General features: G+C 33.9%; 1 protein-coding gene across 1 annotated transcript in view; it reads right to left on the minus strand.

The window, feature by feature from the left end:
• Positions 1-5,424, minus strand: part of TMPRSS15 (transmembrane serine protease 15) — a gene marked incomplete at both ends in the record, with an annotated part of 146,724 nt that extends 141,300 nt beyond the window's left edge. The window contains 3 exons of the mRNA XM_079705404.1: positions 1,912-1,979; positions 2,250-2,380; positions 5,280-5,424. Coding sequence (XP_079561530.1) covers positions 1,912-1,979; positions 2,250-2,380; positions 5,280-5,424 — 344 coding nt within the window. The remainder of the gene's footprint in view (positions 1-1,911; positions 1,980-2,249; positions 2,381-5,279) is intronic.
• Between the last annotated feature and the right edge of the window lie 19,409 nt (positions 5,425-24,833).

The raw sequence follows: 24,833 nt of genomic DNA on the forward strand, positions 1-24,833 counted from the left end.
ATTTCTGTGTCTTGATTTTATCAATTGGAGTTTAAGGTGAAAATAATTTACAAAGGTAATTAGGAGTCTGTCAATTTTTTCTATAAGTGGAATATGTCATTTTAAGTGTGATTATTTAAAGTAAACCTAAATGTTTGCTTGTTACTTTCTTTCCTGCTTCTGAATTTCTTTTCTCATCCTTTTTTTTCTCTGTCTCCCAAAGTACCTACCTGTAATTTATCTTACAGACATTTTCATGAAATTCCTTTGCATTGCATCTTTTAAAAACTCACTTCTGATTTAAAAGTAGTTCAGCTACAACGAGGTGAAAGTCTCTTTACACTGATGAAATGTATTATTTGAGAATTGTTATAAAATATGTATCAAGGTTTAGGAACTATATTAGTCTCCTAGGTAGTTTAAAGGAAGGGAAATAAATAATTCCTTAGCTCAAATAATTTACAGTTTCACATATAGTGATTTTACTGTCTAAAGAAACATAAGTTTACTTAATAAATATCAAAGAAAATGGTTGGGTTTTGATAAACCCCCAGACCTTATATAAAAGTCTATATTCAGCAAATTTTCCCAATCTAGTAAAAACAAAGTTATCCAGCATGTTGTAAACAAGAGAAGACAAAGGGTTCCATTTGCAAAATTATCCTAATAATCTCTGCACTAGATACCGTGCTTTGCATGGATTTCACTGGTTAGAGCCTGAGGAAGGCGAGGAAGGACGAGGGTTACCTCTCCTTAAGCAATGCTTTAGTTCTAAAACCTTTAAGAACTAAATTTGAATTGAAAATTTAATGCAGATCTCCAAACTCAATCCTCTCCAAAACTGGAAAAGAGAAATTGGTTCCACTCATTCCAAAGCAGAGAAATAAAGTGAAATAAAATCTTTCATGAATTGTTTTACCTTCACAGATAAATACTGAATAAATATTTTAAAAGAGCGCTTTGAGGAAAGCACACAAACAAACAAACAAAAATAATAACCTTTCCTGAGAGTCCACCTGTGTCATTATAGCCCTGAAATTAAGCCATGAAAGAGGCTATCAGAGATCATAAGCCCTGGAAAACAGGAGTCAAAACCTCTGTGTTGTGGATAGGAATGAAGCCAGTAGATGGAGGTAGGGTTGACTGGCTACTGAGACTAAGATTTCATGAATATGCAGTGGGATAAAGAATAATAAATATAGATAGATAAGTAGGTGAGAAAGAAAGAAACGGAGTTCTAATTTTTTTTTTTTTGGTATAAAATGAAGCTTTGTGCTTTTTTTCATGATGGCTTCCACTAAGTGGATACATTTTGTTCCAACAAGAAATGGCAAGGCCTAAAGTTTCCTTCTGCCCATTAACTAATTCTGTCATTGTTTTTCTAAACATAATCTCTTTTCCTTTGACTTGACCTCCCTACCTCTATTCGGTTATTGAGAACTAAGAACTCTTTTACTAATGTCAGGACTTTTGTGAAAACCATGTACCAAGTATCTTTGGTGCCAGGCTTTCAGGTTCAATTATTTCTGATCTGAGATAGGAGAATAGTCTTTCTATAATGTGAGGCTCACTGCATTCTCCAATGACTTGGAGTACCATATGCCTTCTATTTGATATAGGTTAAATGTCAAGACTCCTAGGCATCTGCATAAAGTCAACCTCAGCCTTCTCCATGTGTCTCTGAAAGATTTTGCACTTAGGAGAGAGAAACATGTTAATATGAGATAAATTATCTAGCATTATTATTATTTGTTACAAATATAAAAGTTTATACTATGCCACTTTTCTCAATCCTCCTGGAAAATGTTGAAAATTTAAAATGTTCCATTTTCTCCTAAAAATAGTGACAATCTTTTACAAATATTAGCAAAAAGATCACTATTTTGTGATCCTGTGCTTTCTATCTATAGAAAAATTTTGAGCTATACTTACTCAAATTGTAAAACTCTTGAGTTTTTATATTCATTTTTCAGATTACTTGATTGGAAGATATCATCTATCTAAAAAAAGAAAAGGTTAAGAAAAGACATATTAAATTTAAGATTTTGTTTAAAATTTTAAACAAAGTAATCTTTATATTCTACTTAGAACTGTATTGGGGTGATTTCCTTCTCTGTGATGCTGGGTCTCATACATTTAAGTATCCTGAGCATATTACATTTATTGAATAATTTTTTTCAAAGAGAACAAGATCTATGTATCTTTTGACAAGTGGTTAGCGAAACTATGTTATGAAATTTTAAACTAGTTGAGGAGAGAAGGTCTCCTACCATTTGCTGAATGTCAAAAGCAAGAACTTTGAAATCCACTGAGAGTTTGTCTTGCAAATTAGGATTATATGTAACTCCGGATGTTATTGTCAATGTCCCTCTGGCTTCATGACTTTCTCCAAATGCTGCATCTAGATAAATTAATAAGAAACAAAACGCTGAAAATGTGAATAATGAATAAGAGAAAATATGCACATTCCAGTTAAGACATAGAAGTAAAGTTCTTGCTTAATGTGCTGGCCCTGGAGTTCTTGCTTTTTTTCTTTGCAGTCTTCGTGTTTCATCATCAGCTGTTTGCTATTTTTTAACTTATATTTTTAGCTACCTAGTTGTTTTAAAAGATTGAAAATTAAACTTCTTCTTCTCTATCCTATTATTGTTTTTTTTTTCTTTTCTATGAAGTCTAACCAACTCTCCAAGCTTCCAAGTTTTGTTTGGTTTTTGTTTGTTTGTCATTGAGATTTCTGTTGGAAGATACAGGGATGATCACCTTCCACCAATTATGGGAACTGATTCAGGGAAACATAGTGAGAAGTGGACCATTAAAAGTTTTGTAGTTGCCTTCAGATACTTCTTGAACACCTAGCATCAAGGGACACTGCTCATTTACTACATGTAGATTGCTGTGAAGATTTCAGTGTGTGTATTACTTTGTAGCATAGTTTTGAAACTACTTTTTTCATTCTAATAATTATAAAATTGGCATGTATGACCTTTTGTCATTAGATGGAGACTGTCATTACTGGAGAAGTTATTGAGAATGCTGCAGAAAATTTATTATCTCAATATGAAAAAATATAAGAAAAAAGCTAACAAACTGAATACAAACATGGGAAATAAAATGTGCCACTAAGGCCAGTACAATCCCATTATGAGATTATTTTCTTTGCATATATATTTATATTTGAAATGAATCGCTACAGGTGAAACTCACACAATGATGAAATCATTAGTAAATGTAATAATAATGATACATTGACCTGGTATGAGAAGATGTTATTTCTTCTTTCCCCAGATGGGGAAATTTGGGCTTAGATTTACTAGAAAATTTCTTAATGTGATAAAAGTGACAGATCTGGAATTTAGACAAAGGATTGACTAACTTCAGAACCCAAGATCTGTCATATATTGACACAAATCTCCTAGTCCAGAAGGAACTGTAGAATTAATACTTTAAACAATAAACTTGCACTTCGTCTATACAGTTATCATTGCATAATTGATGTAATATATTATTAATACTATTTCATTTGTTTTTTAAACATTCAAAATAACATTTAGATTTGCATATTTAAAAGTGAAAAGCAAGGAAAGACTGAGGAACTGTCATGGATTGGAGGAGACTAAGGAAACATGATAACTAAACCCAGTGTTGGAATCTGCACTGGATCCTGAACAGGTAAAGACATTAATGGGAAAACTGGTGAAAGTTGAATAAAGTGTTTGGTTCAGTTAATAACATTGTAACAATGTTAATTTCTTGGTTGTGACAATTGTACTATGTGTGTACTAGATATTGACATTAGGGGAAGCTGAATGAATGTCACAATTTTTGCAACTTTTTAAAAGTCTACAATGGTTTCCAATAAAAAATGTTAAAAGTATATTAAAGTAAAAGTATGTACTGAAAGTAGAATGTCTTATATCCTCTAGTGTTCTATTATTGCCTTATCTCAAATCCCTTCTTATATTCAGTTGTTCACAATTAAATCATATTAACATTTATATATATTTATTTTTTATTTTTCTGGTAAAATAACTAACTTTTGTATTTTTATTGAGCATCAAGGCTTCCAATAGACTTCCAAATAATTACATATCCTTGAAGTTATTCACAGAATTTAAGTAAAACCAAAGCAGTCTCTTTTCTAAAAGTCTCAGTGAATTTCTATAATATATTAAATTGTTCTTATAATTATATAAAATATCACAAGCCTTCTTTCTCTTTAAAGTATATTCCTGTATGTAGCTATAGTAGTTAAATAAGCCAAAAATTATACTGGAATTATTTTATAAAACTATAAATCATATTTATTACATTCTAATTTACTTATTTACTAAGGGAAAAGAACTAACTCAAAGGCTGAGAATTTTATTTTCTTGGTAAAACTAAAATCACTCACATATAAAAGGTTTTGCTCTGAGAGTTTTCAGAAGGAATTAATATGCCTGTATATAATTCATCATTTAAAAAATGTGAAAATGTTCTCAGAAAAAATAAATCCAATACTCAAGTTTCTGCTATGCTGCCATTAAAAAAAAATTATCTTAGAAATGAATAAATGGTAAAGAAGAGCACAAGTTCTAAAGTTGGACTGTCTAGTTTGCACCACCTGGCAGTGTTGCAAATTTAAGTAAGTTACCTAAATTCTCTGTCTCTGATTTTTCACCTATAAAATGAGGGTAACAATAACAAATAACTCATAGGTTTGTTGTAACAAGATAATACAATTGGAGAGTTTTTAAAAGCAGTTGTTACAGGTAATTTAGCTCTAAATAAGAATTACCTTTTCTTTTTCTTTTTCTGTCAATGACAGATTGCTACTCAGGCAACTTGAGATCTTTATAAATCCACAATTACATTCAAGTGGCCTTATACTGTTGCAATTCAAATTGTTGTACTAATAAGAGAATAAAGATATAATTATCTAGAAATAACAATATTTTTTCTTTAACTTGGCCTATTTATCCGCTTCTATGGTCAACAGTGTTTGAATAGGTTTATGACTTAAATTCTATCAGAACAGACCCACAGGCTCTGAACCTACTTTGTTATATGTTGGAACTGAGAAAATTATCATTTTTTCTTTTAAAAACTTAGTCTCATGTTTGAATTCTGAATTAAAATCCAAATTATATACCATGTTAAAAAATTCTATGAAGTAAACTACGGTGAAGCATCTGGATGCAATATAAATACCTTGCCATGAAAGCACATCAATGCATACAATATGCTGGCAGGATTCTGGAGATTGAAGTGTATACATTCATCTGAGAGCACTTTTCTGTAGCCAAGTCTATGTGACTTACCTCTTTCTGATCCCTCGATTGACAGCCAGGTCACTGCAATTAATCCAGCACAGATCACCACCAATATGGCAAAGAGAGCTGCAAACATAACTTCATAGGTGCTGAGAGAATGGCGCCTTGAGGGTACACTTCGCTTTGAGCCCATGTTTGGTTTTTGAAGGTTTGCTACTCTAAGGGCTCTGAGAGAGCATAGAAGCTTCACCAACTGGAGAGCACAAGCTCTCAAGTTTTCCAAGAAGGCTTGTCAAAAAAGTCTACACTAGTCTGACTAGTCAGTGTAAATGAGTTGTGTATGTCTCTTTGGCAACATTATATCTCTATACATTAAGTAGCTTTAAAAGTGCAGTTAATGTTTAAAAAGATATTAGTGAGTACAGAGAAGCTTAGAGTTGTAAATGTTAATCACCTGAACAGGCCAGCTGTCAGTGTGAATGATATTAACTGCATGTTGTAAACAAAAATGATACTTTATCATTTTGAGAACTGGTAGAAGAAATATGAAATTCATGGAAGTCAAATTAATCATTGGGCACATGCACATGACATTTGTAAAGAGTCCCTAACAGATCAACCTTCCACCCTCTGACTCAAGTCATTATTAAGGCATTTTTTCCTGTTTTATGTAGGTGCAGACATTCTAAAGATAAATTTTAAGCATATATGTGTGTGTGTGTATATATATATATATATATATATATATATATATATATATATAGACTAACATATATATTAATACTTAATCTCTCTTCCCACCCTCCCTCTATCCCACTTTCTCTCTCTTTTTCTGTATCTCTGTATACATATATATATATATATATATTTCTTATTGAAACAATCACAAATTTTGTAATCTTCATTATGTCACCCATGTGAAGTTATGCAGTGTAAGGGAGTATTGATCTAACCTAAAGGAAAGTCCACTGAAACATGGCTTTATATGCCCACTTTTTATGGCCTCATGTAGTTATCAATGAACAGGAATAGCAGCTGTGAGAGGAATTAAGCATTTTTTTTTCTATTTTAAGAAAATATTCTGGGTGGGGAAGACATTACTCACTTGCCCAGGACTTTATCTTTTTAAAAATGCCAATAATAACAAGAGGACATGTTGAGAATTCCACACTCATAACTGTGGTTATGGGAAAACCAGGACTGTTCTCTGATAATTAAAGTACAGTTTATCATGGGAACTTCCACACTTTGAATAACAATAAGTTTAGAATTAAAAATTAATAAATAAAACCAAACCTGTTCTGAAGTAAGCTAATTTACCTCTTGTTCTGGAAAGTAAAACTGGCCAGAGATAAGGAAGTACTAGCTCAGGGGTTAATGTGCTGGAATTGTGGCATTTTATAATTGGCTAAAATAAGCAAGAGCCACGTTTGTTTCTTCTTCACTCTTGAAGGAAAAGAACCACATGTTGCTCTCTGAAAGCCTTGCTGGTAAAAAGTGGAATATAAATAAATAAAGGTATGTCATGGGATGTATTTATATTTTTTATTTAACTGAATTAATACTAACTGTATTCTTAATCCCTTTAAAATACACATGAAATGAGAGACACCACTGTTGGAGTTGGGAGAGCTTTATCTTACTTATGTTCTAGTAATAGGTGAGACCCTTACAATGGGAGCCTGGAAAATGACACTTGAATTTGGGGAGCCAAGAATATGGAAGTACAATGACTGTTTTCTTCATTATAGCTGATGCAGGTGCAGCATATTTGCTTTCAGAAAATCAAGTAGAACTTTTTTTATTTTTATTTTGACTTTATATAAGGGAGGGAGAAGATAACAAAATGAGTTCACATACTATGCTCCAAGCACAGGACAATACTATATTAAACATAAGATTGAAAATAAAAAATTATATACTTATGTTCAGAAATGAAATCAGCATTCATACTATAAATTTTCCTTAAGGGCTTCCCTGGTGGCGCAGTGGTAGAGAGTCTGCCTGCCGATGCAGGGGACATGGGTTCGTGCCCCGGTCCGGGAAGATCCCACATGCCGCGGAGCGGCTAGGCTCGTGAGCCATGGCCACTGAGCCTGTGCGTCTGGAGCCTGTGCTCCGCAACGGGAGAGGCCACAACAGTGAGAGGCCCGCGTACCGCAAAAAAAAAAAAAAAAAAAAAAATTTCCTTAAATTATATGATTTAAGTGATTATACTTAATATGTTCAAATAAATGAGTGGAAGAATAGCTTTCCTTTAAAAAGGCATTAATTTATAAAGGACAGAATGAAATAAAACAAAGAGGTTAATGTGAAAAATGACAAATCATATGTCCAGAAATTGAAAAATTTACTAAAATAAACTGGAACTTGGCATATCATATAACAAAACTCATTAGACAGTTGTAATGATAAGGAGTGAGTGGTATTGGTCCAGGGGTAGAAAAATATCTCAGTGGAATAGAGTAAAGATCCCACAAACATCCTGATTCATATGTGGAAACTTCACATGTCAAAAAGATGATAGCCTTACCAATACATGAGATAAGGATGGCTATTCAAGAAATGATGCTTGATCAGCAGGTTATTCATCTCAGGATAAATAAAATTAGACCCTTATCTCACATCATGAAGAAAAATAAATTCCAGGTGGGTTAAATATACAGAAAAACTACAGAAAAATGTTTGAAGAAAATGTAGGAAGATGTCCTCCTGATGTGGGATACTAAAGGAGTTTTTAAAAAAGAATAAACATTTTTTATTTTATTAAAAAATAAAAGGATGAACTAAGTAGAAAAATACTGATAAATTTAGCCAATAATAACACTGACTGATTTTTAAACAAAATATATAAAAAGAAAGTAAAAACAAGACACAAAACAGATTGTTTCCTTGTTTTTCTTTTCTTTTTTTACTATGTATGTTTTTGTTTGGCTACAACAAAACAGAAGTGCAGCAAAGATCTTTGTATGAGTTTCTGAAATTTATTTGGAAGGTAATCCATGGAAAGTCCGTGAAATGAGTTGGGAAGTGAAAAGTGGGGAAAATAAAGCCAATGCAATTATGTAATCGAGCTGGAAACTACCATAGGCTCAGGAACATAATCCTGCTGGGAACTGCGTGAGACAGAGAGGAAAGTCCTCAGGACTACCACAATTAATGGGCAAGGAAGCAGGGATGTTTACTAACCAAAAAGCTTTGCTCACTGGTACAGAGTAGCTTATGGGGCTTTAACTGTCCTACTTTCAGCTTACCCTGTGTGTGTGTAGAACATTCATGAAAAGCTGCCCTCAGCTTGCAGAGATGAAGAGAGCCTATGTGGGAAGTACCCTTATAGTTTACAACTGAAAAATATTTTCCATAATTCACGGAGAATTTCTACTAATTAACACATAAAAGACAAACAGCAGGCAATTAACAAAAACACAAACCAAACAAACAATAAGGAAATAAAACATGACCACACAAATTTCTATAAGTTCTCACTTTTAGTAGATGGTCAACTTCAGTAGTAATTATGGAATTCCAATTAAAATAAAAAAGAAATATTACTGACCTCAAATATACTAGCAACAATTAACATCATTAGCATTACTAAGCAGTGGCATTCATTGCTTGTGAGAAAGAAAATTCTAATAATCATATAGAAGAGCAATTTGGTAATATCTATCAAAACTAAATATGCATATACAATTTGACCCCCGAATTAGTCTACTAACTATACATCCTAGAGAAACTCTAACACTTGCATGCAATGAGATGATATTCATTACAACACTATTTTAAGCCCCACAAAATAGAGAGAAAACTTGTGTCCATCAATAGGAAAATGAATTGTACTTTTTAAATAATAAAATATTATACACAAGTTAAAAGTGTACAAACTGGAACTCTATGTAGCAGCTTGGAAATAATAAAAAAACTTTTACACAAAGAAACAAGCTGTACCCCAGGATCTGGCCCTGCCCATCATCAGATAGTTGATAGATAGATGATAGATAGATGGATAGATACATAGAGCATTCTGTCCAAAAGCAGCAGAATACACATTCTTTTCAAGTGACACAGAACATTCCCCAGGATAGATCACATGCTAGGCCACAAAACAAGTCTCATTAAATTTAGGAAGATTGAAATCATATCAAGCACCTTTTCTGACCACAGTACTATGAGACTGGAAATCAACTACTGTGTTGTACACCTGAAACTAACATACTATTGTAAGTCAATTATATTTCAATAAAAAACAAGAAACAAGTTGCAGAAGAATATATGCAGTGTTACACTATTTAAAGTCAAAATAGAAAATAATTTGTTGAGTAATGCAGTTATATGTAATAAAAGATTACATGGGAATGGTAAATAAAAACTTCAGTATCATGATTACTTCTAGGTAGGGATGGGATTGGATAGTATGGGAGTGGAATACCAACCAAGGGGACTTCAACTGTATTTGAATTGTGTCAGTTCTCTTAAAATTTTTGAAATAACTTAGTGAACCATGTTAACTTGACAGAGTTAGATGATTAAGACATATGAGTTAATAGTTTTCTGCATTCTTCTATTATATATATATATATTCTTCACTTTATAAGTATGTATATATATATATACATACAAAGTGAAAGGGAGAGCATGTGATTGATGTCTCTGTGTATTATTTTCATCTTTATTAAATAACAACTAAATTTTAAAAATCTTTATGCATAGAACTTTCTACTTTGAGAAATGTGGAAGTCACAGAACCACCCCCCTTAAGTCAGTCATTGAATATTTATAGGAGGGTAAAATATTTATTTTAAACATATATTTAAAAACTTAACCATATAAGTTAAAATGATCTAGATAAAGTAGAAACTAAGTAAGAACAAATATCTGGTATGGTCAATGAAGAGAATATGTAGCTCTGGATAGCTCAGCATTATTAATACTCTTAATGAAGCTTTCAGTGAGGAAATCAAAATCATGACCAGTTCAGTGATGGGAATGACACATTCCAGTTAAGTGAATAATGAAGTAGGAAGATACTTGAAGATAGTGAAAAATTGCATAGGTAGAGCCAATATTGAACTTTTGGAGACTCCTAGGGGAGATTATATGTATTTTAGCCTATAATGAATGAAAGGATAAGAATTGGAAACTAAGAAAATTAAGAGTGTATAAGCTCTTGTTGATATTATTGAAGCATAAGGACCAGAGAGTTAAGAATCATGATCCATAACATAGTCCATTCATTTGCTCAGTGTGATTTTATACTCTGACTGCTCTATGTAGCTGTAGTAATTGCAAACAGTCTCTAAAGATTAAGGCCCTGAGCATTTATAAAACATTTCTTCCACTATTCAGCAAAATGTGAGAAACTCCCAATAGCTTTCATCTTTAAATAAATTCCTGTGACTGGGTTGTTATTGGACACATTTCTTGAATAAAGATTAAATTTTAAAAAAACTAATATAAAACAAGAAAATCAATATTACTCATCAGTAATACTTTTGGATATTCTACAGATGATTTTTTCTCTGAAAATGTGTCCAAATACTCCAGTGTAGTCAGTCAATTAACACTTAGGTGACTCCTATGATTCCTGGTTCAAGGATGACAGAGCTGTATGAAATACACATCTTCCTGTCTGCAAGGCTGGTGTGTTTTTCTTTGACTTGTCATATAATTTTGACACAGTATTCTAAAACCTAATTGATAAATCTCTTTATATTTTAGATGTTACAAGGGACAGTAATCATTCTTTGTGAAATATCTGAGGACTTTGATAAACATCTTATGGGGTGAAAAAAAGAGTAGGTCTTTAAATATTGTTAGACATCTTTGTCAGTGAGGATCCTTAGATACTGTAATTCCAGATCACTAGGTATTATTTTTTTATAGTTTTGACACTTGAAGAAAAATTTGACGGGATGTAAAATTGTGGTGCCATATCATCTTTTCCCTCAGAAGCTTGTAGGTATTCCTCTGCTATTCTCTGACACCAAGTATTGAACTAGCCTTCTTTTATGACTTTCTTTCATCTTCTGATTGCATGTGCATCATCATTGTCAGCCAGTTTTTCTTTATGTGTGTGTGTTATTTTTAGGGCTGATGGATTCTATATATTCCTTGAGTTTATTCATATGTGAGAAAACTTCTTCTTTCTTTTATACTTGAATGATAATTTTCTGGGGAGTATATGCATGGGAAAATGACAAGTTTATTTTTTTCCTTGGAATTCTGATGATATTTTTCTAATATTGTCTTTCTGACACAGAACATAATTGGGAAAATGTCTAAAGCTAACTCCATATCTTACTTCTGTATGTGCCATGTTTTATATCTCCTTGATTGCCTAGAGAATTCTTGTTTCATACATGAGGTTCAATAGAAAATAAGTTGGCATTGATTATTCTGAATTGAGTTTTCTTGGAATGTTGTGTACCTTTTTCAGTTTCCACTTCATTTAAAAATTAACCTTCCTTTATTAAAATTTTGAAATTGTTTGCTGTTCAATTTACTAGATGTCTTACTGGGGGTTGGAGTCCAATTTTTTTAGGTTGGATTCTCTTAGTTATTTCTTTATATCATTTATACATTTCTCCTAATTGTTACCATATCTGTAACTCCCTCATACATTTTAATTATATACGATGTTCAACTCTGGGTTTTTTGTTCTCTGTTGTTTGTAAGTAATTGTTAGTTTGTATAATGCTGCTGATTCAGATTGCAATTGTTTTTTTTAAATCATAATCTTTCTCTTTTAACCACTTCTGTGTTTTATTATCTTATTATTGCCCTGAACTTATTTTCTTATTAACTTATTTTATAATAAATAGTACTGTAGAAAACTTTCCTTTTGTTGAATTTGCTTCTAGAATCAAAGTTTAGGGAAACATTTTATAAACTAGTCTCTTCCCCTCTCCTTTCCCTCCTTCCTTCTTTCCTTCTGAGGTGTATTTGCATGGCTGCCTTGATATTACTTTTTGTTTGGTTCCTGCTTTACTTAGTTCTCTTAGGCTCTTTCCCATGGCTTTCCCATAGAGTGGGTGAATTCTCTTTGCTTTTGTATGAACAACAGTTTGAGGAATGCATATGATCTGCTTTTTTACTTTTTATAAACTGAGGGGTTGGGGGAAGGTGTTGAGAGAGGAGAAGAAACCCATAGGAGGCTATATACCCCCTTTGTATGATGGCTCATATCCCTTTCTCTCTTCTGCAATTTTACCAAACACCCTGTCAAAAGGTTCCTTTGTATTAACGTGGGTTTTTTTCTGTTTGTGAATGTGTGTGAGGTACAACTGTGCTGCATACTCTTTCCTACAAATTGATGAATAGCACTGAGAGATCACAAGGTCCTGTGGTTTTCTGCCTGTCTCCACTTAGATGCCCTAGCGTCATTAGCTACTAGGGGTCGCTAGTCCTGAGATATTTTCTCTTTTCTCAGGCTGCTGACTCACCAATTTGACCTGCTTTTCTACAAATTGCAGGATATTAATGAAAATTAGAACTTTTTTGGAGTTCTTTTCAGCAATACTGGTGGAGAGGATAGGGTTTATAGATGACTGATAGAAAAAAGAACCATGTTGAGCTTCATAATATTCTTGCTATTGAATATAGTTTTTGCCATGAACTTTGTTGTTTTTTCTTTGTTTTGTTTCTGGGTTTTTTTGCCCCTGCTGGTGAATTTTTCCTAGTTTATAACTCATTCAATTAGATTCTTGAGAAGGGTGATTTAAACTTCAGCTTCAATTCAGACTTTACCCAAAAGTCCATCCAATGTAATTTCTGACCTAAAGGCTATTTCAATTTTATTCAACTAAACTATACCTAAAAATTAGTTTAGATGTCATATCAAAGCTTCCTGGCTCTGAAAAAATTTGAGTAAACAATATTACTTAGTTCATTTAGGGACAATGTTTTCAGGTGAATACTAGTTTACTAACGGATACGTACATGAAAACAAAATGAAGAGAATAAAAATCCTTTCAATTTACAGTAATCTCTTGCATCGTTTAACAGTCCAATCAAACAGGGGTTGGATTCCTGTACTACTTTTAAGTTGACAGTAAAAAGAAATCCTTTATAGTTGTTACACACTGAAATATTCTGTTTAAATTGCAAAACTGCATCTCTTGAATTAGTAAAAAATGTATTTGTCCTTCAAAGAAGGTGGTGTGACATGAAAAACGCATTAGTCCTATAGACAGTACACCCACCTTTACATATAGACATGGACCTTGACTATGCAACCTGGGATATTTCACTAAACCTCTTATTGAGCTGCAGTTTTCTCATCTGGAGGACAAAGTTATTGATCTTAAAATCACTTTCATTTCTAAAATTTCCTGAGTTTATGATTTTTATGGTCCCTTCTAAAGGAAAGTATACAATTTATGTCTCTTCACACTAAAAAGTCTTTGTTTCCCAGATTGCTTTCAGAGATTCACCTAAAAATCACCTGTGCGAGACAAGTTCTTTTCAAACATTTTCTTAAGATCTTTTCCTTCATCTCTCCCACTGACCTTTCAGTCTCATTGCAGCTTTTTTTTATCCTTCTCTTGTCTGACTACAGTGGAATCATATTTACTTTCCCTTTGCTAATGCAAATTCTGCTTCCCCTTCTTCATCCTTTGTTCCTGCTCTACACGTGGCTTCTTACCTTGCCATATGAAAGTCACTCTCACCAAGCATATCTCCCCAATCTACTTTTGTCTGTAAAGTGGATTATGAAACTTTTGAATCAAGGGTATTATACCTGGACATGCTGAACTGCATAGCACTTAACTGTTCCCAAAGAGAGCTCTATTCATGGCAGTATTCAAAAATAGACCTGTATTTCAGGAAAGAAAAATGAGCTAGGCTGGGAGAGATTGGTTTTTTCTCATAGGGGTTACCACACCTTTTATAGCATCTTAGTTGGTTCGTAGGGAGCTTTGAAAAAATATCAGTATGTTCTTCCTTGTCACCTGCTAGTTTAGGTCATTTTCAAAGAAACCCCCTATGTATCCAGAACCCTAACCAATTCACACCCCCATGATTTTATATTATTGTGGTGGCCACATGTGTAGCTCAGGCTGGATTTATCATCTCACCATGTTGCTTTTGAACTTTAATCATCTTAGTGCCTGGAGGTCAAAAGATTTTTTGATATTGAAAGGGAGTCAGCCTACTTGTCAAGTTTTCTCAGTGCTTTTTTATCTAATTGCCTTGTTATCATCACCAAAGTCTTTGGTCAAGATGTACTTTTTCCACAGAACAAATTTTCCACATTAACTTGCTAAAGCAGTTTTCACTGTCATGTCATTAAAACAGTTCCAGAAAGCTCATCCTCTTTTCTTTTCTAACTGAAAGAATAAAGATAAGATCAGATTAAGAGACCATCTAGTTAAGGAAACTAAAGTTTTCAGCTTTGATTCAGACGTCAAAATTCCCACATAAAATATTGCACTTTGTTTTATGCCTATGCCTTTTTAGATATCACCCAAATAAACCCTTTTGGTAATATTGTTTACTAGGTAAATGCATAGCTTCTTTACATGAATTTTGTTTACTTCACCTTTATTATTGAGTGTCAGTTCCTAGATGAAAGTGGCCAGGTATGTAGTGAGCTTTTACTTAAATAATGTACTGTATCCAGAATTATGTGTTTAATGAATGTTTCTTGCTGCTACTGCTGAGTTGGGACTACTGACCTTAAAAATAAAATAAAATAACTTGCTACTGCAAGTTGTTGTTAAATCATTATTTTAAGGTGACAAATTCAATGAATGACAGAGGCATGAGTTTGGTGAAGTTGGTTAGACATTAGGAATTAAGTAGGGTACATATATATTAATTGAGATTTCTTACACTAAGTCATTGGAGAGATTACATAAAACTAAGAAAAATTTTATATAGACATACTGAGGTGGAGATCACTCTTCCCCTCTTTTCATTCTCCCTCATCCTTTTAGTGATGGAACTCCCTGAGTTTTACCTGTGAGCCATGAGCAACAGCTTTCTTTCAGTTTAGATGTGGTCTTGTGATTAATTTACGGAAAATGGGGTATGAGAGAAAGTTATATGTGCAACTTCTGGATCATCTTTTTAAGGAGCCTTGTTATAATTTTTTTCTTTCTTCCTGAAGTCTATAAAATGGGGAAAAGTAGTGGTCTTGGAAGCTACTTGTGAATGGCAGAGCCAGACGAATGCCCTGGCCCTTTATATCTGTGCTAATATGTGAGAGGAAAACAAACATCTGTGTTATTTAATCAACCTATTACTTCTTTACTTCACTTTTACAGTAAACTTTAACTATGGGTTTTTATGAGGAACTTAAATATAATTCATGATGTACTTTTAAAAGATTTTAAAAAAATATCCTTAGAAAGTGCTCACTTGTTTATTTGAAAGTAGAAATTCTTTAATTGCTATATTTTAATAACATTTTTCTTTTCGATGAGTAAGTGTTCCAGTGTAGGAATGTATTAGTTCTGAACTTAATAGACTGCCATTAAAATATTAATTATTATATCGTCTATTTTTTCTTAGTTTCTTTAAAATTTTTTTAAATTCTTATGATTTTACAGTATTTATACTCCATTGTAACCTTCAATTTTCCAGGATATCCTAGATTAAAATTCAGATCATCCTAAACATCTTTTGGACAATGGACATGTGTGGATGTACTGTTAACATAAGGCATTTGTTTTGAGAGCTCAGTTTGCCATCTCCCTGGTTTGCAATGGTGTCTAAAGGACATTAGATCCCTATGATTTATCTATACCATTAACAAAGTCGAGATGGTATTCTTTAGTTTGTGAAGTTCTAATATTTAGCCAAAATGTGAAATCCTTTGATAAAGTCACAAACAATTTGCAACATATTCTAAAGCATTTAAAAAATGTCTTCTTGTTAGTTTTGACTTTAAAATATCCAGAGCTTTTGACTTTATCTCTTTCTATTGGACATGATAAACTCATTCATTCAAGAATATACACATTTATATCCTGCTGATACCTTGAATGTACTTATCTACTGTGGACACATTTTCTGTGATCTTTATTTTGCTTTAATGAGGTTTTAAGATGTTAGTTCTGAAGACAAAGCCTGCTCATAACAGGTTAATTTGAAATAAGCCATGCCAGTCAACTTTCTATCTCTTTGAAGATAATGGTAAAATGATCATATCAATTTACATTTTGATTAATTATAAGATTAATGTTTTTGTGTGAGGTAGCAGTTTGAAGTGAGTGTATGTAGAATAAACCATAATCAAAAAATCATGTTGATTGTAACATTTCAGACAAATTTTACATAAAATGCCTTGAAAAATAGTTTCAAGATTTTGGACATGTAAACCTAATTACCATTTATTTGACACTTCTGCTTTAAAATTTTTTACCTCTTTTCACCAAAAATACGGTATTAAAGATTCAATCAAAAAGTCTCCACTTTGTGAAGATAAGAAGGGAAAAATAAACCATTCCAACAGCTCACATAATCCTACTATCGTCTCCCTTATATAAAAATTCTGCCAGAGCAAATAAGTAAGTACAATGACAGCTTGACGGAGGTCTCTGAAGATAAAGAATAAACAGAGATGTTACAGAGAGATTCCCAAACATAGTTATGTAGTTAAAATGTGCAATTAAAGCATGGAATGCAATTAAAATAGCTACCACATTTCTTTTCAAGAGACGACTACTAAAAAAAATGTTAGTTTAGAAACATTTTAAGATTCCTACTACTAAATTAGTATCTACATTGAAAAAGATTTGTTATGTTCACACTTCAATTAAATTCAAACTCAATAACCCTGTGATAAAAAAAAGACCACAACCCTCTCAGATGTCTGTATCCTCTAGGTGTTTCTGATCTAGAAAATAAAATAAACTTTTCAGTGTAATGATCCAAATAGACTGTCAGGAACTAATCTTGCTCAATGTGAATTGATCCATGTTATGAAAATAATGACAGCAACATGGATGGACCTAGAGACTGCCATACTGAGTGAAGTAAGTCAGATACAGAAAGACAAATTATCATATGATATCATTTATATGTGGAATCTAAAAAATGGTACAAATGAATCTATTTACAAAACAGAAATAGAGTCACAGATGTAGAAAACAAACTTATGGTTACCAGGGGATAAGGGGGAGGAGGGATAAATTGTGAGGTTGGGATTGACATATACACAGTACTATATATAAAATAGATAACTAATAAGAACCTGCCATATAGCACAGGGAACTCTGCTCAATACTCTGTAATGGCCTATATGAGAAAAGAACCTAAAAAAAAAAAAAGAGTGAATAGATGTATATGTATAACTGAATCACTTTGCTGTACACCTGAAACTAACACAATATTGTAAATCAACTACACTCCAATGAAAATTAAAAAAAGAAAATAATGAAGAGAATGTTGTCATCATAAGCAGCTTTATGTATCAGTCAGAACTGCAGCCTACACACATATAAACACACGTGCATCCAGACTCACATGACAGCACACACATAAGCACATATACACATGCACCTGCACACAATCATACACACATACATACATACACATACTCAGAATTGCATACGCATTCATACAAAAACAAGCACACATATATTCCCACACACACAAACATAATTGGAATATAATTGCCAAAAATGCTATATCCGTTTCACAAGGAACCTATTAGAAAATATTGAAGAGCCAACCTTACCCTAGCAGAGTTGTTGGGAGAAGTTGAGCTTGCCTAGCAATTTAAGAAAAACAGTCACTTTGCATCCTGGTCTCTCTATTCAGCTAAAAGGTAACTACACATGTTATTCATTTGTTCTCCCAATTATGACCAATTAACAGGAAAGACATGATACCTTCTCTCCATCTCTCCCAAACACACCGTCCTCTCTGGTTTCATTTCATCCATTAATTTCTTTAATATTTGGTACCAGCTGGCAGACAATATCCAAAAGAGAGGGTCTAAAGGATACCCTGCTTCTATGAATTATGCATGAGGGAGTTAAGTCCATTATTCTGAAAAGTGTCCTCCTGTGCTCTTTCCTGCATCTCTTATTTTTATCTGCTGTGACCAGTTGGAATGATGTCATTTTGCAGCCAGTGAGGTAGACTCAATGATTTTATAGTCACATAGGTAGAAATGACAGTGGTCACAACTTTGTGAGAGTGAAATTATCTGCCTATATACATCAGACGGCTATGCTATAACTTTAAGCTCGAGTCGACCTTCCTGTGCTTGGGGGTTGCCATATGTGTGACCTCTTGTTAATACAGAGAAAAAGGAACCCTCTCAATAATTATAAAAAATACATATAGTTGTATTCTTGTTCACAGGAGAGAATACTCTCATTTAAGTACTTCAAAATAAACCTGACCAATCTCTGCTAGAAAACATTGTTGAAATTGGAACCACCAGGGAAAGAAAATAGACTGACTATAGGCTGTTTATTGAGTGTATACTATAAACACTAGATCTATGCCAAAGCAACAGAATTCACATCATTTGTAATTGTAGAGGATTGTATCATTTAAAAAATATTATTTATACTACCCTAGTAGGAAAGTATCCTTCTCTGCTCCACTGACATCAAGATTGACCATGACCTTTGCTGCACTCCTCCCTGCAAGTAGAAAATACATGTTGTCACATTATGATTTTTTGGACTAATGAAATGTAAGTAAAAACAAGTCATTATTTTTCCCCTGTGCAATGAGAAAAGCAAGTGCCCAGATAGGGCTGCTCTGTCAACCTCTGACCAACAATGGTCATGCAACGTGGGCAAGAAATGGATGGTTGTTTTGTGTCACTGAGACCTGAGAGTCATTTTCTAATGCAGCATAACTTAGCCTATACTGACTGATACAGTAATAGTGGAGGTATGTACATGCAAATAGGAGGCTTTTCTTTCCTAAACACCAGACTAGAAGTCAAAATCTAAAGTTTCCTTCTTGATTTTGCTAATAACGTTATCTTAAACAACTTAAGTAAGTTGTTTGAGTTTTAGCTTCTGCATTTATACAATGAATGGTTTAGACGAGACAATGTTAGCCAGCTTTAGCATCCCTGAGTCTATGGTAAGAGTAACCTTAAACAGCATTGCTAAAGTCACCATTTGTCTTATTTCAGGCTGCTACAACAGAATACCATAGACTGGGTGGCTTATAAACAATAGAAATGTATTTCTGACAGTTCTGGAGTCTGAAGTCTGAGCTCAGGGTGTCAGCATGATCAGGTTATGTTAAGGACCCCCTTCTGGTTGCAGATGGCCATTTTCTCATTGTATCCTCATGTGGCAGAAGAGGCAAGAGAGCAATCTGGGTTCTCTTTTTTAAGTGCACTAATCCCATTCATGAGAGCTTCACCTCATGACCTAATCATCTCCCAAAGACTCCCCACCTCCTAATAATATCACATTGGGAGCTAGGATTTCAACATATTAATTTTGGAGGAACACAGACATTTAGTCCTTAATACCATTATCTAGCTTTGCTGTAAACTCTTTCCTTTCTTTATTTTTTTATTAGGTAATTGGAAGGCACTTTGTGGTTGCATAGAATACTAACTCAATCACTATCAGTAGCTTGCACATATTGAAACTCATATATCACCTAAAACAACTAGTAACTTGATTTAGTGATATTGTTATCCTTTATGACACCATACTGGATTAAACTGTGTAATATATAACAAGCACACTTGATCTTGCTGCTGTATGAAACCAGCTTTTGATCTCTGATTTCCTGTTAAGTACAAATAGCATGGCCAGGCTTGGGCAGTGAGGAAGATAGTGCCAGTGGGATGCACCATGTAGATGTCACTCTGGGTCTTAGTTACATTAGAGACATCACTGCAGTGAGTCCCAGCAATATATAATCAAAGAGTTTCCTGGTGTGTGGGCTTTCTTTCTCCCCAAAGAGGTATATAGAGAGGGTGTGAAGAGGTTATATCTTTACCATTCAAAGTTTAATCTCTGAAAAATATCTGGAAGCTTGTTAGAAATGCAGAATCTCACCAGGATAATTTACCAAGAATCTCTAATTTAACAAGATGCCCAGGTGACTTATATGCACATTGAAGTTCTAAAAGCACAGACTTTTCAAAGAATAAGCTTAGTGAGAAACTCAGAAATTCTCTTTTTAACTGTTATTTTAAACGTCTGACTTGGGACCACTATACCATTGAATACCATACCACTAATATTGGGAAATGCTACGTACTAATACTTGTGAACATTGAGACTATTAATACTAATAAATAGCAATTTGGGGAAACAGCACTAACGTAGGATTAATGTGACCTACAATGATATAAAAATGTACCGTATATTAAACGTTTCAAATAGGCTTTTGGTCTTTGTGTAGAAGAATCTGGAATTTTATGTTCCAAGACCTTGGTCACAGTTTTCATTGCTCCATCCTGATTGTGAAGGGAAGGCATTGCTTTGTAAAAAACATTGACTTTGAGTCCTCCTTCTTTAGTTCAAATATTGGCTTCTTGTTACTAACTGTAAAACTGTGGATAGTTTTCACTTAATTTCCCTGTCAGTTTCCTCATCAATATAATGGGTATAATAATTGTCTAACTATTAAGAGAAAACTTCAGAAAAAGTTCTCCTTTCAGACCAGATATTCTTATGCCTGGTCAGATAACAATTTTCCCTTTTGTAGGGTTCTAATCAAATTCTACCTAGTGTTTTAATTTAGGGATGCCAGAGGTCAGCACGTTTCTTGTAAGATAACTACACAATTTCATTAAAGAAAAATAGATAACTTGTGCAATTTCCATACTTTGGGGATTGTGCTCTCACTCTATTGAATGTATTTCTCCTTAATCTATTTATGGAATAGTTTGCTCCTTTATTTAAGGTCTGAATAACATTTTTCTGATATCAAATTTTGCCCAGAAAGATAATGGATTAAGTCTCATGGAGACTGTAAGTACATTTCATCGTATGTTTTAAGTTCAACCTTCACTGCCCTAAGAAAAATTATTGTTGACACATCTCTTCGGTTATGTCCACTGAAAATTACAATGCCAGCTTTGAGCAAAAGACTTCTCACACTATTGGTGTTTCTGCCTTCAGGCAGAGGGCTGAAAGCAACGTATTACCCTTAATAGACAATAAAGGGAAGATGAAACCCTTGGAGTCTTGATATTTTGTTGTATTATGATTTTTAAAAATCACAGTATGGTCTAACTCAGAGAAGAAACATGTCATTTGGGAACAGATCTTTATTTCATGTGATTATTTTTTAAATAGAGTAAAATGAGATAAAACACATAAAGAAAATTTCTTACATTTAATGGTCATTCATTACACTATGTGTCATTCTAGGAACTTTACATGTATATTTTATTTAATTCTTACAATAACATTGTGGGTTAGGTGTTACTATTATTCCCACTTGAGAGATGTGGAAACTGAGGCACAGAACATTTGAGTAACTAGCCTAAGTTATTAAAGCCAATAAACACCAGATTCAGGAAATAGATTCAAGTAGTCTAGGTCTAAACAGTAAACTCAGTGGTTTCACATGTGTCAATTTAGGTAAATTAACTTGATTTTTCAAATGCCTTTCTCTGTAGGGTTCTAGGCCAGGCTGGCCCCAAAAGAAATGAATGAGATTTGGAAGGTGGATGTGAAACAGTAGCTAGTAAGCTAGGAGGCTGGTGCCATGGCTCCAGGCATCACTGTGGGTTTCACATTGTTGCTGATTGGCTAGCTCATCTCAGCATGGGGCTGCAGCCAGCACAGAGTTCCTTCTGGTTCTTTAAGCTGTGGGCCAAGCTCCTCTGCAGAGCCAAGGTGAAGGACCCCTGCTTCTTCTGCAGGTCACTTAAGGTTACATGTTGCATTAGAAACAGTAAGAAAAACAATGAATGACAGGTATGGGTTTTAGTTTATCCTCGTGGGTTTCGGTTTGTCCTCATGGTTTCTTATTTATTTTTCATTTTTCTCATTTTAGATACAGATTTTATTCAAAATTACCTATCCTGCTGATCTATAGCCTTTCCCCTCCTGAATGCAGAGGCAACAGTCTTCTATAGCTTTCACTAACTCTGGACTGTGATTCCTTGTTAGTGGCTTTTCTCTGATGCTCCAACCATACATTCCCTAATCTTTCCTTTTGTGCGTTCTTTCATAATTGTAGAGAATCTAATCTCCAAAATGAATTTCTTACTCTATATTTCTCAATGGTTCTCCTTCTCTAATAGAACCATCACTGGTACATATCTCTATAAAACAAAAATGCTGATTATCTATAAAAGAAAGCCTTTCCTGATATTAACCGATTATGGCTCAATGTGTTTAGCATAATGCCAGAGACATTATGATCACTTAGTGATGTTCCATATCATCCTCATCTTCGTCTTCATCCTCTTCCTCCTTAAAAATTCATGGAAGCATTATCACAAGGCTAATCAAAAAGGGGAGATTCAAGTGTCCTTCAGTTAAGGAAGAAATCGTTTCAACCAGGCATCAAGAGTTTGCTTAAATATTTTTTTAAACATCTTTATTGGAGTATAATTGCTTTACAATGGTGTGTTAGTTTCTGCTGTATAACAAAGTGAATCAGCTATATGTATACATATATCCCCATATCTCTTCCCTCTTGCGTCTCACTCCCTCCCACTCTCCCTATCCTACCCCTCTAGGTGGTCACAAAGCACCAAGCTGATCTCCCTGTGCTATGCAGCTGCTTCCCACTAGCTACCTATTTTACATTTGGTGGTGTATATATGTCCATGTCACTCTCTCACTTCATCTCAGCTTACCCTTCCCCCTCCCCATGTCCTCAAGTCCATTCTCTACGTCTGCATCTTTATTCTTCTCGTGCCCTTAGGTTCTTCAGACCTTTTGTTTTGTTTTGTTTTGTTTTTAGTTTTCATATATATGTGTTAGCGTATGGTATTTGTTTTTCTCCTTCTGACTTACTTCATTCTGTATGACAGACTCTAGGTCTATCCACCTCACTACAAATAACTCAATTTCATATCTTTTTATGGCTAAGTAATATTCCACTGTCTATATGTGTCACATCTTCTTTATCCATTCATCTGTTGATGGATACTTAGGTTGCTTTCATGTCCTGCCTATTGTAATTGGAGCTGCAATGAACATTGTGGTACATGACTCTTTTTGAATTATAGTTTTCTCAGGGTATATGCCCAGTAGTGGGATGGCTGGGTCATATGGTAGTTCTATTTGTAGTAATCTTAAGGAACCTCCATACTGTTCACCATAGTGGCTGTATCAATTTACATTCCCACCAACAGTGTAGGAGGGTTCCCTTTTCTCCACATCCTCTCCAGCATTTATTGTTTGTAGATTTATTGATGATGGCCATTTGGACCGGTGTGTGGTGATACCTCATTGTAGTTTTGATTTGCATTTCTCTAATGATTAGTGATGTTGAGCATCCTTTCATGTGTTTGTTGGCAATCTGTATATCTTCTTTGGAGAAATGCCTAAATATTTTAATAGAAAGCGTGTTCCTTCACAAGTTCTCAAATGGAAAGCCATTATGTTTTCGACCTCTAAAGCAAGTATTTTAAATGTTCTTCACCAATAGTGTTATCTGAGGCATGTTGATTCTTTAGGCTTCCTTTTAGCTCAGCAATAATTTCCAAACCTCATAACTTCTGCTAACTTGAGAGAAGATTCTATTTTCCAGCCCTTTCATACTCCTTTTCACCCCTTTCACATACTGAACTTCTTACTTATCCTCTAGTGCCCAGACTTCTCCAAATTGTCTAACAAAGCTGTAAACCCAGCCAAACACTGTGGAGAAACTATACAGCTATTCCTTTACTCTACACTCCTGGTTTGACATCTCAGTGAGTCTATTTACATGTAGTAATTTCCCAGTGCCAGTTAAAGTCAGAAAAGTGCTTCACTGAGGCATTCCTGCAAAATATGACAGATGGGCTCATTAGTCCTTTGATTCATAAAACCCATGGTGCTGTTTTGCTTAAAATAAGAAGCACAAAATAAGCAAGTCCCTGATAGGTTTAATTCAGAGTCAGACCTAAGTAATGCCAACTCTGCAGATTCATGCAAAGGACTGTGCACATGAGTGCATTATGCTTTGTGAAAAGTTACGAGCTCTAAGCCCATAAGCTATAAACAAGGTACAAAAGGGCTGTGGATACAACAGCTAGACAAAAAATGTACAGAAAAGCAAGAGTCACTTACTAAGTTGCACGCTGTTTATGTTTTCTTGATGTAAATACAGCATTAGAAAGGATGAAGAAATTAAACAATGAGTCTTAATAGAATGTCAAAAAAGTAAGATGCCAAAGATTTTAAAGGCAAAGAAATCCCTAGCAATGCATGACTAATACAATACAGAATAGTATCTGTTCACAAAGAAGCCAAAAATAGAGGAAGACATTTTTGGAATGTGGACACTAAAATCGCTTCAAGAAAAACCAGTAAAGTAGCTGCATGCCAGCAGAAAAGTATTCTTATTAAAATTTTCATTCATATTGATTTAGCTATCTGCGTTTTGTTGTAATCAGAAAATCTGCCTGTTAGGACTCCACAGTCAAATCTGAATTTAAAATTAGGGCTAGTAGGTTTTCAAAACTTATCTGCTGTCTTTCCTTTGAGTGCA

This window comes from Hyperoodon ampullatus, assembly GCF_949752795.1.
Source record: "Hyperoodon ampullatus genome assembly, chromosome: 5".
Lineage (NCBI taxonomy): Eukaryota > Metazoa > Chordata > Mammalia > Artiodactyla > Ziphiidae > Hyperoodon > Hyperoodon ampullatus.